This window comes from Fukomys damarensis, unplaced genomic scaffold, assembly GCF_012274545.1.
Source record: "Fukomys damarensis isolate Sample0158 unplaced genomic scaffold, DMR_v1.0_HiC HiC_scaffold_19, whole genome shotgun sequence".
Taxonomy (NCBI): Eukaryota; Metazoa; Chordata; class Mammalia; order Rodentia; family Bathyergidae; genus Fukomys; species Fukomys damarensis.
The window spans coordinates 6,062,502-6,077,127 of record NW_022900931.1 but is presented as its reverse complement, the minus strand read 5'-3'; the positions used below and the strand labels follow the sequence as shown (position 1 = coordinate 6,077,127).

Here is a 14,626-nt window from a genome sequence, read left to right as displayed (position 1 = left end):
CACCGGGTCAGGGACTGTGCTGATTCCCGGAAGAAGCCCGATCACACTTGTCCCAAACCCATGTTGCTTCCCGGGCTTTGCCACCACTCGGCAGCAGTGATGGGTCTCGGATGGCATGTGGAGAGCTGTCACCTGCTGAGCAGCAGTAAGCCTGATTCCCTCACGGCCTGCAGGGGCTGTCAGGGAGGATGACACACAGGACAGGGCTGGCTCAGACAAGGAAGAGTCAGGGAGTGCACTCGGACACCGATTGGCAGTGGCAGCAACCAGACTGGTTTACTGTGACTCCGGGGCTCACTTGGGGACACGCTGGGGCACTGGGGCCTCTTCTAGCGGGACACAGCGCAGAGCTGGTAGGGGGATGGGCTCACGAGGAAGTAAGGGACACCGAAGTCACTGGGCCGGGGCTGCCCCTCGGGCACCGAGAAGCTGAAGGGCTGCAGGGCAGGTGACTGAAGTAAGGGACACCGAAGTCACTGGGCCGGGGCTGCCCCTCGGGCACCGAGAAGCTGAAGCGCTGCAGCAGGCAGGTGAAGACGAGGAAGAGCTCCATGCGGGCCAGGGGCTCCCCGAGGCATGAGCGGCGCCCTGTGGGTGGGGACGGGGTCAGTCAGCCGGCACCCTGCGAAGGGGACAGGGACCTGGAACCCAAGGAGCAAGCACCTGCTGAGAACGGCATGAAGGCCTCGTGCTTGACGAAGCGGCCCTCGGCGTCCAGGAAGTGTCCGGGGTGGAACTGGAAGGGCTTCTCCCAGACGGTCTCATCCTTCAACACCGATGACAGGTTGACGAGGATCGTTGTGCCCTGGCAGGAGGTGGGGACGTGAAGGTGGGGACACAGAAACCTGCCACTAAACACGCATGAGCGCACTGCCTGGCTCACGCCTGGACCCTTTCATTGAACCCTCAGCCCCCTCTGTGTCCCCATGGACATCACATGAGGCTCCCATGGGGACTCACACTTCACCTGTCCCTGTGTGGAGTGGCTCTTCACACTCAGAGAGACTCGTTTATATTTCGATTTATTTTTTGGAGACATGTTCTCACTGTGTATTCCAAGCCAGCCTCAAGTCACTACGTAGTCCAGGCTGGCCTCAAACTCACTACCATCCTCCTGCCTCAGCCTCCGAGTTCAGTAATCGCAGGCACGGGCCCCACTATGCTCAGCATGAGACATTTTTTAGTTCAGTGTTGTAGAGGCTCGGGGGACACAGGCTGGCACTGTCCATGCTTAGCATCGCATACAACCAGCCTGGGCCTGGCCCACTTCTGGAATCCAGGAGTAGTGGCCTCACCCACTAGGGGCCATGTTGGGGAAGGAGGGTCCCAGGCCTACCTTGGGGATGCGGAAGCCCTGCACCTCAGTGTCACGGATCGTCATGTGGGGCAAACTCATGGGGATGATGTCCCCAAAACGCTGCACCTCGTGAATCACGGCGTTGGTGAAGGGCATGCGGGCCTGGTCCCCCATCTCAGGGCGCCGCCCCTGCCCTATTACTTCATCGATCTCCTGGTGGACACGGCCTGGACAGACATTCATCCCCACGGCAGGTCAGTCCTGCGGAGCTGTGTGCTACCTTCCCTGTTGTAAGGGCTCCTACCAGGTGGGGAGGGTGTGAATTTTACAGGAACCTGGGGAAGACACGGGCGGCACAAGCCATCGCGGGGACCCTGCCACTACTTTCCTCCCTCACCCTCCCATCAGCCCCTGCTGGGCTCACGCTGCACATCCGGGTGCAGGATCATGAGCAGCAGGGCCCAGGCCAGCGTGGTCGAAGTGGTCACCATCCCTGCCGTGAACAGGTCAGCCACAACCATGCGCAGGTTCTCATCATTGAAGCTGCTCTCGAGGTTCCCCTTGGCCTGGGCCAGGCAGAGAGGGTGGGCTCAGAGGGACCAGGGAGGAAACCACACAGTGACCCCTGTTCCCCACCGATCTACCCGGCGTTAGGTCCCTGAGATGCCCAGGCCCCGCCTTCCCCGCTATCACCCTACCTGATCCCCAGCGCAGAGCCACTTGCCTCATCTACAGCAGCTGCCTCTCACCTTCTCCACCTCGGCCAGGAAGGCATCAGTCAGGTCTCGGGGTGGCTGGGCTGGGTCCCGGGTCTTCCTGTGCTCTGTCAACAGCTCATCCAGCAGGGCCAGAAAGGCCTTCTGTCCAGGCAAGGCCTTCTCAGCTACCCCAGGGATGCGCAGGAGCATGGGGACTGCGTTCAGCACCTGTGACAACCACAGAACGGGGTTGGGTCCCGCCTCTGCTCAGCACTTACCTGGACCAGCCTCAGGTCCCAGGTGTCTCGGGGATAGACCAGGGCCTGCCTGTGTGCACCGGTGACCTGCCTGCTCCACACACTGTCCTGGCGGGGGCTGCAGGAGCATCCTACTCATGAGGGAATTCTCATGAGGGTGAACACAAGGCACAGGGTGTCATCCTCTCTGGAGCTGCTGTACTCGGCCACCTCTCCTGTGACTGTTGTCTGGCATTTGCCCCCTCGAGCCCCTTCCTCCTGTGCTGTCTTCTTCCAGATGCCCTGTCCCCATGGCCCCTGCATGCAAATCTGCCTCCTCTCACAGACTGCCCTCAGCCCCTCACCTGGGGCATCAAGCCAGAGTCCTCTTTGATAGACTCCTGTACCAGGTCCATCATCCTGATGAAGCCCGGGTCATCGTACTCAAAGCGACGTGCAAAGATGAGGGCCGCAATCACGTTGCACACCGCTTGGCTCAGGAGGGTGTTGGGACTAAAAGCGCGTCCTGGAAATAGGGATTACATCATGGTGGTGCCCCTTATGTCACTGCCTTGTCCCTTCGTGGCGCCCCTCAGCCAGCACCTACCGTCCTGGTTGGCAAAGGTGACACAGAGGCAGGCGGCCTCCTCAGTCACCCACTGCTCCAGCGACTTCTTGCCCAGGCCGAAGTTGCGCAGAGTGGACAAGGAGAAGCGGCGCTGCTCACGCCAGGCGGGTCCGTAGGGGACAAGGACCACTCCTGGGATAAATCGAGCATGGGAGAGGGACCAAGTACAACTAGGCTTTGTGCCCTCACCCTTCTGCTCTGTGGGTATGGGGTCTCCCCGAAGCGACAAGCAAACCCCCACCAGCCTGCACTGGGTACTTTCCCAGAATTTGCCCTGGAAATCCAAGGCTGTTCCTGTGTCCCTGACCACACTGCTGTTCCCTTTAGGCCCTGTCCTCCCACTGGTCACTGGCCCCAAGTTGCTCTGATGCCATCTGTGCCCTTCCGCCATTTACCTGTGGAATTCTGCCTTAAGCCCAGGTGCTCATAGATGGGCATAGGTGGCCGGTCTGCAGTGTCCTCGCTGTGATTCACCAGGGCTTCGCGCACGGCCTCCAGGCCATTGACCACGACCACTGGCTTCCAGGCCAGCTGCAGGCTGAACACATCTCCAAAGCGATTTCGCAGCTACGGGTGTAGGTCAGGGTGCTTGTCAATTTCCTGCCTAAGGGCTGCTCTGGGCCAGCCCCAGCCGGGAACCTTTGCCTCTGTGTCACTAGGACATGTCTGGGCCTTACCCACATTCTGCCTAATCTACCCAGCCTGAATTGTACTGACTGTCCCACCTCCTGGCCTTTACCTGCCCACACCTTTGTCCTCGGAAAGTCCAAAGTGTCCCCAGGCCCTGCAGTCCCCTCTCCTAAGAACACTCTCCAGCTACTTTCTCTTGGGATCCCAGGTCCCTGTCCAGCCTGAGGCTTTGCCCAGCACCCACTGTCTGTAGCTAGGGGTCACCGTGACCTCTGTCATTAGCACCTCTACATCCCTCACCTTGAAGAAGGAGTACGGCAGGTTCTGGAAGTCCACCTGCAGCAGGTTGCCCAGCCCGGGCACTGGCATGGGGCCTGGTGGGTAGCGAGCAGCCCAGCGCTGTCGCCGGTGCATCAGGTCCACCAGCAGCATGAAGACGGCCACGGCCACAGCCACGGCCACAGGCAACAGCGCATCCCCGCTCAGCAGCCCCATGGCTACCTGGCTGACCCCCAATGTTGGCTCCTCTGGACACAAAGAGGCTGTCACCCCTCGAGTCCCCTAGGACCGGGCAGCACACTCTACCACACCAGGCTATAGAGAGAGCAGCTGTGCTTTTCTCTGATAAAAAAGCTGAAGCTGCCCTTTGTCCTCTGCCGGGAGCCAGCCTCTCAGTTGACTCTACAGCCACTGGGTGTGGGGCGGAGCAAAGGCAGGGAGCCCTGCAGAAGCCTCTTCCCTTCTTCCCTTGTGCATGTGAAACCTAGGGGAGGGGAACAGAGACCTGCAGTAGAGCACCGGAGACGAACACACTGGTTGTATTGTGATGGCCTTGCCGTGGGAAGGTGACATGTGCATCTCTGCTCTAACAACACAATCTGGAGGGGCTGCCATGACACGGGAGAGCTGACCTGCCAAGGCAGAAGAGCTTTGAGGCCACGGCAAGAGTCTCAGGATGGAGGAAGACATTCATGGAAGCTGCGTGGAGGAATTTGCCGGCCAACTGAGGGTCACTGCAGGTAAAGACAGCCTGTCTGGGGGACTGAGGCACCACAGAACTGTCCCGTGGGGTGTGTGATGGTGGGTCGGAGGCAGACAGCTGAAGTCCAGGGATGTGCACCTCAGGAGGCCAGGTCCACGGCCACTCAACTGACCAGGAGGCCAAGATGTGTTTGCACCTAGACCTTCCCAGATCCACCCTGTGTCCTCCCACGTGGCCTCTGATGAATATTCTAGCAACTGGCATCAATATCCTGTGCAACCATCAGAGAATCATGGCAGTGCAGGCAGGAATGTCCAGGTGTCTGTCACGTGGTGGCTACTGTCTTCATTTATACCTGTTGTGTTCAGGTTTGAAGAGAGTAGATTTAGTGCGGGATAGATAATTTATAGCATTATTTTATAGCGCTCATCCACAAAGTCAAGTGCAGAGGAGTGCAAGAGTTCTGTCCACATACTCGAGATCTGAGGAATTCAGCCGAGTGCCGGATTCCATGGCAACGTCATGCACAAGTCCAGCAAAAGTCCTGGAGTCCAAGGCAATGTCCTCGACGAGTCCAGCCAGAGCCCTGGAGCCACAGCAATGTTTCATGGAAGTAATATTGAGGATCTGCACCACGAAGGCCCAAGGAGTGGTGGCGGAAGCTAGAAAGCCTGTGCCGGCCGGGTAAAGAATTTGAGCCACCAGGCTGAGGGATCTGCACTGGAGCCAGGAAGGGACGCTCAAGGCAGACGAGGAATCAGCAGCCAGCCCCAGCGACACGGAAACCCCGAGCTCCAGCTCTGAGGTTGAGCTCCAAGTTGGCCTCAGGAAAACAGCCTCCACAAGCCTCCCCGAGAAAACCGATCTTCCCTCCACTGCTCTTTTTCTGCCATTGGAATCAGGGCTCAGCTGGTTCTTCCAAGCCCAAACCACACTGAACTTCAGCTCAGATGGGTGTTTCAAGTTGGCCAGAAGTGCACCCACCACAACTGTGGATGGTCCTATCCTCATGGGGTACAAAGTGCAGTGACAGGAGTGCCTGTAATTCAAGCAGTGTCCTGCTCATGCCACGGGCCTGTGGTCAGGATGAGGCAGACACCAGGGAAATGGGCATTAATGAGCTGTGACTCCCAAGGGCCAGCCCTTAGGAGCCGGGCACTGCTGGTCACACTCACATCTCATCCACTCCTCTGAGGGCAATCAAAGGCAGCGGGCTTTATGTTCCTTCCCAAGGCAGAGGAGACATCACAGACTGAGCTTAAAGCCACAGTGCAGCATTACGGTCCTCACCGGAGATGCGTGTTCTCACATATGACTCTACACTCCGTGGATGGGATAGTCTAGAAATGACCGGTAGAGCTGTTCCTGCAAGTTAGTGCTTTAGTAAAACACACCTTCTTCCTCAAAACAGGTACCACGCATGATAAGGGGGGCAAAATACACTGTGCCTTCACCACACCCGGGTATAAATAAATTTTAAAAAAAGAAATGATCAGCCAATTATCAGAGCCACGAAGGCCAAAAACAGACTGAAAATCTGACCCACATTCAGCGAGACTTAACAGCCATGGGGAACAACTGTGACAGGGAACCCTGGTTTAGACAGAAAAAGGACAGGGCAGGAAAGTGATACAAGGCCTCAAGGTCTCTAACCACACTGCATCCACGTTGATTCCCAGTGAGAAAGGCTGTGGGGAGTAGAGAGTTAGAAGTGGCAGCGGGTCTGTGAGAACGCTCTGAACCACTTTTGCAGTTTTCCTAGCCTAAAACTGTTTCAAAATAAAAGGTAAAACGTTAAAAGTAATACACTGTTCATTGGTGGAGCCTCTGGACGCTGCCACATAAGGCACAGCATTTCAAATTAATGTGACAAGGACTGGGCATAGTGGCTCATTCCTGCAATCCCAGCACTCTGGGGGCTCAGGCACGGAACCCAAAAGTTGAGACTGGCCTGGGCAACTGAGCTAACTGTACAAAATGAAACAGGGCTGTGGATCTAGCTGAAAGTAAGGCCCCTGGCTTCAGTACCCAGGGCCCAGTGCCACAAAAATAAAAACAAGCAAACCATGTATCTTTCACCAGTTTAGACGGGGGACATTTGCTTGAGATTGGAGCGGCCTGAGGAAGAGATGCAGAGCGGAGGACTGGGTTAAGTATCTCTGATTCACCTGCTCAGCCATAGTCCATCTGTGTCGTCACTTTTGTACCCCCTGCCAGCAGCCCGTGGCCCCCTAGGCAACCATTCTCCCAGCTGTCCTTGGCATCTTCGTCTACATTTGTACAAAAATACACCGCGGTGGCCACATGCCAAGAACTGCCTTCGTTATGTAAGTTGTTTATTCCAGCCAGTGCTCCGACCTTTGCTACAGACGTTATTTACACTGGGGGCTGGGAAATCACCCCCACCCCCATCCGGAACCCAAGTGTAGCCGTCTTCACCTGCACTTTTTGCGAGTCCTTGTCGCATGCTCCTCCTCGTGGCTCTGGGGTAGGTGGCCACTGAGGCTGCAGTATGTCAAGGCCACTGCTGAGCTTGTACACACATCAGAAGGGAGATGAAAAGGACTAGCGTGGGTCAGAAAGCTTACAAAGCTGGCTGTTCTTGCACAGTTCTTGTGAGTCAATAAACGTGGCTTGTGAAATCTGACGTAATTCCCACAGAAGGTATGTTCGGCCGTGATGATTTGGAGACGGGGTGCTGACGATGCACCTCAGAGCCATTGCCAGCGGTCGGCACGTGTGGTAGCCCGGAGCCACACGGCACCCCATGAGTTCTGATGACTGCGGCTCCTGTGTGAGGCTTGCTGGGGCTTCAAGTTCCGGGAGCCGTGCTGTTTGGGATTCCACTGCTAGGCTGAGGGCTCTTGAGGAGCTTCCTGTGCCTTCAGGACCCTTATTCAGACGCTACTGGCAGCTCGGCTAACTGGAGCCTTCTCCACTGGAAACACTGTTCCTGCTGAAGATCAAGGACATTTCCCAGCATCCCCTCCCTTCACAGGCGGGTGCTGAGAAGTGTGGTCCTATGGCGATTCCCCAAATGGAGACGACCTTCTTCGTGACCTGGGGGCTTCAGGCTCTTGCTGTGGTTACCGTGCAGCATGGCAGAACTGCTCATTTGTGGGGAGGAGTCAAGACCTTGTGCACCCCTTAGAAGTGCCATAAAGCCTTGACACGTTCGTCACTGAGGCCTCGGGAAGCACAGGGCAGGGGATCCAGCTGGCCCAAAGCAGATGGAGAGAGCCAGGGAGGAGAGTGGCCTGGCACCGAGTGTTGCTGACAGGATGCAATCGGAGGGGCCTGCTCTTGAGAGCAGGGACTTGGTAGCAAGATGCTCCAGAGAGAGCACAGGGACTATGCTCCTGTGTAAGGATGCGGGGAACAAGGGAAGGAAAGAGGATGCTTAAGAGCAGCAGGGGCATACGAATGGGATGCCATTACTCTACCCAGGGAAGTGGCCCAGGCAGCCTGGGGCTGTGACCCTCCCGAGTGAGCTGCCTGCCCTCCTGCCTCCTCCCTGGGGCCCGTATCACTCGCCAAGCTGGCTGAGACCTCAACTTTTATGCGCATCAGAGGGTACCTGTACGTGGGAAAAAATTTCTCCCGGCAAAGGACTCACAAGCACGGCTGTTTGTGCTTGTGAAGAGTCCTCTGCGGTGGGGAATATGCAGGATGGCTGGGGCCTGGGACAACAGCTCCTGAGAGAGGTCTGTGCCCACTGCTTCCGAGCCTGACACCACTGAGATGTGGAGCCACAATCGAGAAAGGGTCCCCAAATTTCTTGAGTTTTGTTTCCATGAACCCAGTAGACGCCTTTCGAGGGCCCTAAAGCTGCTCATGCAAATCTGTGTCTTCCTCTCCTTTCCTCCCATCTCTCTCCTCTCCACTGTCCTCTCTCCAGCCAAAGGGACAATGCTTCTTGTCCACAAACCCTGTCACCACTGTGGATACTCTACATTAGCCCACGGTGCTCTGGTGTCCTTCTGACATTGTGACAACTACCAGGCCAAGGTCCATGGAGTGCTGGGGAGGGGGGACCTCCCTGTCCTGAGGTCACTTAGGAAAACAGTGATGGCAACCTTTGTGTGGATCCTGAAAGGTCCGCAGGAAAGGAGCCTTCCAAGTGGTCTTCCCTCTGAGTGGCTGTGGTCTCTCACAGGCTATTCCCTAAATGCAGTAGACGCTTGCCTGAGAGTCAGGGAAGCTTCTCATATATACTCTTTTTTTTTTTTTTTTTTGTACTGGGGATCGAACTCAGGTCCTTGCGCTTGCGAAGCACCCGCCAGAACCACTGAACTAAATCCCCAGCCCCTCATATATACTCTTGAGCACTGCCCTGAACCAAGTTCAAGTGTGTCAGGAGGAGGGTGGAGCAGAGCAGAGGACAGCAGTCAGTGCCCTTCTTGGGGCCTGCAGGCCAGTGTGGCTCACAGGCCCACAACTCAGTGCAGGAAGACAGATCTCGGGAGCCACCTGGTGTGATCATCTTGGGTAGAGGTGGGTAGAGGGGAAACAGAGGGAGGGATGAGCCCAGGTCCACTCGGTGTAGAGGCACTGCAAGGTGTAGGAACTTGTTCTTTTCCTGTGTGCTGCCCACCCTACTGCCCAAGTTTGCGACCGCTCCCTAGGGCAGGGCTACAGTCCAGGTCTCTCATTTTCAAGGCCTGGCCAAGCCCATGGGCCCTACCAGACACAGTTGTTTAGAGGATGGTGGCCTGTGTTACAGCCCAGATAGTGTCCTCACCTTGCTATAGGCTGGCCTGAGAGGCAACTCCTTACTGCACAGGGGTCTGGACTCCAGCATCAGGGAAGAGGCCAATCATGTTTCTGGTGACCAAGAGGCTCAGGAAAATGGCTGTCTTGGACTTCCATGGGGTCTTCCAAACTTCTGGCACCCCATGCCTGAACCCTCTGGATGAATCCCAGCACAGACATCCCGCTGTCCCAATTATTCCACCTTCTGTGGTGTCACGTATGCAGTGAGGTAAGAGGTGTGATGGTCTTGGCTGTGGGCAGCTGGCTTCTAGGGTCATTGTGCCTTGTGGTGCCTGAACTGCGGGCTCCCAGTGTCCCTGGGCACTAAAAGACAAATTTGGCAGTTGGAGATCCAATTTCTGTACCTCACAAAGAATTACTTGGACCTTGATTAGCTCTGGGAGACCTCCTACCTGACCTAAGATCCTCTGGCCCGCTCATATAGTCACTCTGAAACTGTGGTGGGTCACATCCCAATCCACACAAGGGCACATGTAAAGCTCTTCCCAGGTCCCAGAGGGTCCATACTGGAAAAAAGTCCTCCAAATCCCTTGGATCCTCAGGCACACAGACAGGCTCTCAATGCCACTGTGCGTATTGCAAGAGTTGTAGGGAAGCTTCTACCCAGATATCACAGCAACAGCTGGGAGACCAAGTAAGATTCCCTAAGAGGATGCATGAAGCTGTAGGAAGGAAGCTGAAGGTGCAGTGACCTCAGGAAATCAGATGCCAGGAATATGGAATGTTTGCTGAGGAAAGCACGGGCAGTGGCAGAACCAGACAAAGAAAGCCCTCGGGCTGCAACCAGCAAGGCCACAGGGGTGGGGCTACCTAACTTCTTTGCAACTCAGATCTCACCACCATGGGCCCTGGATCACACACAGGAAGTTATGGGATTGAATGCTGGCTTTTGGTTTTGCTTTGACCTCACTCTCTTCTAGCAACTCACTGAGCCCGGGTGGGTTGGGGATCACAGTACCATCTGTCCTCCTCCTCCCAGGCCCTCTACTGATGCCCAGAAGAACCCATTCCCACTCGGCCCCACCTGAGACCCACGGAGCCCCTGCTGCTGCCTGGGGTTTGCCACCAACCCAGTGCCAGTGCTGGTTCTTTGTGGGTGATGTGGGGAAAGCTGTCACCTGCTGACCATCATTATAACCATTTACCTTGTAGACATCTGTAGTCCTGTGGGATGGATGAGGCAGAGGGTCAGGGCTCCCTTCAGACAGGGGGCTGAGGATTTAAAATAGACAGGGACTAATTATCAAGCAATGGCCACAAGCCTGGTTTATTGTGCATGCAGGTCCCCAGCTGGGGCTGGGTTGGGTGCTTGGTGCAGGTGAAGAGATTTCAGGTGGATGCTGGTGATGGATGCCCCTTATCAGTGTACACCCGACGACTTCCTGTGACACTCCAGTACAAGGCTTCCTCATCCTCAAGGTAGGTCTGGGGCCCTTCTTCTAGAGCATGACCACCATCCAATGAGGCCAAGCAGCACCCAGGCCATCCGAGCCTGGATTCCCCAGTGCTGCCAGGTCCTGCCTGGTTGTGTGGGATGTCCCTTTAGCGGGACACAGCAGAGAGTTGGTAGGGGCACGGGATCAAGAGAATTCCAAAGACCCCACAGTCGTTGGGCTGCGCCTGTCCCTCGGGCACTGAGAAGCTGAAGTGCTGCAGCAGGCTGGTGAAGAAGAGGAAGAGCTCCATGGCACACCTGCTACGGCCATGCTGGGGAAGGAGGGCCCAGGCTTACCTTGGGGATGCGGAAGCCCTGAACCTCAGTGTCATGGATTGTCATGTGGGGTGTACCCAATGGGCCGATGTGCCGAAAGCGCTGCACCTCGTGAATCACGGCGTTGGTGAAGGGCATGCGGGCCTGGTCCCCCATCTCTGGGCGCCGCCCCTGCCCTATCACTTCATCGATCTCCTGGTGGACACGGCCTGGACAGACATTCATCCCCACGGCAGGTCAGTGCCGGGGAGCTGTGCCCTGACCTTCTCCCTCTACCCCCTACCCAAGTTTAGGGCTGCCACCAGGTGGGGACAGTGTCACTCTGTCAGGAGTTTGGGTCATGTCAGTGCTTGGAACCCCAGGTGTCATAACCGGCTAGGGACCCTCCCTCTACCCTTCCTCCCTCAACCTCCCACACAGTTCCCAGCCAGGCTCACGCTGCACATCCGGGTGTAGGATCATGAGGAGCAGGGCCCAGGACAGTGTGCGGGACGTGGTCACTGTCCCCGCAGCAAACAGGTCAGATGTCACAGAGCACAGGTTTGCTTCATTGAAGCTGCTCGCAGGGTTCCCCTTGGCCTGGGCCAGGCAGAGAGGTTAGGTCAGGGTATTGAAGGACGGAGCCCCAAACGGCCTCCTAATCTGCACTGTCACCCTGGACCTCTCTACTGGGAGATGCCCGGGTTCCACTTCCATGACCTGACCCCTCACACGTCCCCAACACCGCAGCCCCATGTTTCATTTCTGGCAGTCGCCCCTCACCTTCTCTATCTGAGCCAGGAAGGAATCGGTCAGGTCTCGGGGGGGCTGTGCCGGGTCCCAGGTTGTCTTGTGCTCGGTTACCAGTGTATCCAGGAGGGCGTTCAATGCAATGTGCCCAGAGCAAACCTTTTCAACTAACCCTGGGATGTGCAGCAGCCAGGGGAACATGTTCAGTACCTGTGATGGGCACAGAGAAGGCAAGGCGGTGGTCTTTCCTACACACAGCTCTCACATGGATCAGGCTCAGGTCCCAACCTTCACTGGACCCTGGCTGGCCTGTGCCTGAGGGTGACCTGCTTCCTCTCTAGTGCCTCCTCCATGCTCTGTACGGGGTTACCAGAAGCAATGTGCTACCCTGGAAACCTCACGAGTGTCGGTGGCTCCCTATGCAGACAGGAGCTGCAGACTCTGCCCCATCTACAGCCCAGAACCCGGTCCACCTCTCCCACTGTTGTGTGACAGTTGCCGCCTCCGGGCCTTTCCCGCTGCAGTGCCTCTCCAGAATGCCCTTGGTCCTATCTCCCCTATCTTCCTGAGAGGCCTAGCTGCACAAAAGAGGAATCATCCAGACTCCCGTGAGCCCTGCACCTGAGTCATTAAGCTGGATTCCTCTTTCAGAAGCATCTCCAGCAGGTCCACTGTCCTGATCAAGAACGGGTCATCATACTCAAAGCGGCGCCCATAGACGAGGGAGGAGATCACATTGCACACAGCTTTGTTCAGGAGGATGCTGGGGCTAAAAGGGCGTCCTGGAAGAAGGAATGCAGTTCAGTGTCGCCCTTCGCCCTGGCCTTTGTCTACCTTGTCCCTTGCTGGTACCCCTCAGCCCATCACCTACCGCCCTGCCCATACCCACCGTCCTGTTTGGCAAAGCTGGCACAGAGGCAGGCGGCCTCCTCGGTCACCCACTGCTCCAGCGACTTCTTACCCAGCCCGAAGTTGCGCAGAGTGGATACGGAGAAGCGGCGCTGCTCACGCCAGGCGGGTCCGTAGTGGGCCAGGGCGATCCCTGCGGGATGAGGTGATCATGCGAGTGTGACCAAGTGCACCCCGCCACGACCTCTGTGCTGCCACAGCTCTTACACACCTGAGTATAGGCTGTACCCCAGCGCACCCACATCTTTGCCCACACACAGCTTCTCAGGGGGTCATTTTCTAGTCCCCACCCACAATTCAGGAGTTTTGCTTGTGTCCCTCACCCACATCACTGCCCCATTAGACCCAGTCCTTCGATGGGTCACTGCCACCACCCCCAACTACGGCCTGTCTGCCACCCATCCTTTGCCTTGGGTGTGTGGTCTAAAGCCTAAGTGTTCGTAGATGGGCATCGGAGGCCGGTCTGCGGTGTCCTCGCTGTGCTTCACCAGGGCCTCCCGCACAGCTGCTGGCCCATTTATAACGACCACTGGGTTCCAGGCCAGCTGCAGGCTGAACACGTCCCCGAAGCGGTTCCGCAACTGCAGTCAGAGGTCACAACACTTGTCACCTCACGGTCCCCGCCAAGCTGAAGGCCTCAACTCAGCGTGAAAGCCTTGGGACACCCCGACTGAGTGTAGCACTATGGAGATCTGACTCCCTTCTTTCCTTCTTTGCGGGCCAGGGATTCGAGCCCAGGCTCCCTTGCTCACTAGGGAAGGCTGAGATTGTCTTGAAGCTGGAGAGGCCACTGCTTCTGTCTGGGGCTCACTAGGGATCTGGTCGCCCAGCCACGACCTTGATGAGTGTGGGAACTGTCAGGATCCACTAGCACCCTGTTGTGCACAAGAGGAAGCTCAGACTCACAGATGTGAGCAGTAAGCCAACTCCCCGTAGCAACAGATGATGTGAAGGGCATCCCTGCCCCTCTCTTAGCCTGGATTTCCCCACTGATGCTGAGATCGTGACCCTGCTCCCCCGCCCCCAGGACCTTTCTCCCCGATGTCGTCAGAAGGGACTTGGGGCCTACATCACTTCTGCCCTACCCAACTGGATCCAGAACACACTCCCAAGTGCCACCCATCTCCCGGCCTTTGTCCTCCCACACTTTTTCCCTGCAAAGTCCCAGGCCCTGCACTGTCCTCACCTGGGCCTCTCCACCTGCTTTTTACTGGCTCAGGTCCCTATCGAGCCTGTAGCTTCACCCACCGTCTGCTGCTGCGGCATTACCCTCACCTCCGTGACCCTCCACCACCACCTCCCACTCCTTTAGGAGTATGGCAGGTTCTGGAAGTCCACCTGCAGCAGCTTTCCCAGCCCGGGCGCTGGCACAGGGCCTGGCAGGTATCGAGCAGTCTAGTGTTGGTGCCGGTGCATCAGGTCCACAGGAACAGGAAGATGGCCAGGGCCACGGCCACAGTGCATCCCCGCTCAGCAGCCCCACGGAGACCACTGGATTGCACCGGACACACAGGAAGTCGTGATCACTGCAGGTGCATAGGACCAGGAAGCACACTCAGCGGTTTGTGCAAGTGAGCTGTCCTGTTATAAAGCACGTTGGACTACTTTTTCCCCTCTGCCTCTGCAGCCAGTGGGTGCGGGGAGGGGCTAGTGAGGGACATGAGCAGCTACAGAAGTCTGAGCTTTTCTTGTTCTCTGCATGTGACACCCAGGAGATGGGGCCAGAGACGTTACAGAAGAGCTGCACAGGAGTTGAACGCACTTGTTGCATTGGCCTAACCCTTTCCCACGGTGGGAAGGTGACATTTGCATCTCACCCTAAGCAGCATATTGTAGGAGGTACAGAAAGGCCCGAGAGCTGACATAGTAAAGGCAACAGTCCCAGTCCAAGTGGCCTTTCTTGGAGGCTTCATGGAGTCTCAGGTGGCCAACCAAGCAAATGGTCTCCAGTGCAGGCCATGGCAGCCTGGCTATGGGGTGGAGTCACCCCTGGACCTTCCTGTGTTCAGGGAAGCCGGAGGCAGGCAGCTGCA

General features: G+C 56.9%; 2 protein-coding genes across 2 annotated transcripts; both read right to left on the bottom strand.

The window, feature by feature from the left end:
• Nucleotides 1-250: 250 nt before the first annotated feature.
• On the bottom strand, nucleotides 251-4,126 carry LOC104869261 (cytochrome P450 2D17-like). Its single transcript, XM_033766196.1, has 10 exons — nucleotides 3,790-4,126; nucleotides 3,255-3,426; nucleotides 2,839-2,991; nucleotides 2,597-2,757; nucleotides 2,047-2,223; nucleotides 1,722-1,863; nucleotides 1,337-1,524; nucleotides 664-805; nucleotides 463-588; nucleotides 251-391 (listed from the first exon to the last, which is right to left on the bottom strand). Exons 1-10 carry the CDS (start codon nucleotides 3,982-3,984, stop codon nucleotides 330-332), a joined length of 1,518 nt encoding a protein of 505 aa, XP_033622087.1. The 5' UTR covers nucleotides 3,985-4,126; the 3' UTR covers nucleotides 251-329.
• Nucleotides 4,127-10,698: 6,572 nt separating this feature from the next.
• On the bottom strand, nucleotides 10,699-13,859 carry LOC104869319 (cytochrome P450 2D6-like). Its single transcript, XM_033765932.1, is given in 8 exon segments — nucleotides 10,699-10,958; nucleotides 10,960-11,164; nucleotides 11,393-11,534; nucleotides 11,718-11,894; nucleotides 12,306-12,466; nucleotides 12,574-12,726; nucleotides 13,003-13,180; nucleotides 13,842-13,859. Coding segments are annotated over 8 exon segments (1,206 nt in total). The 3' UTR covers nucleotides 10,699-10,786.
• Between the last annotated feature and the right edge of the window lie 767 nt (nucleotides 13,860-14,626).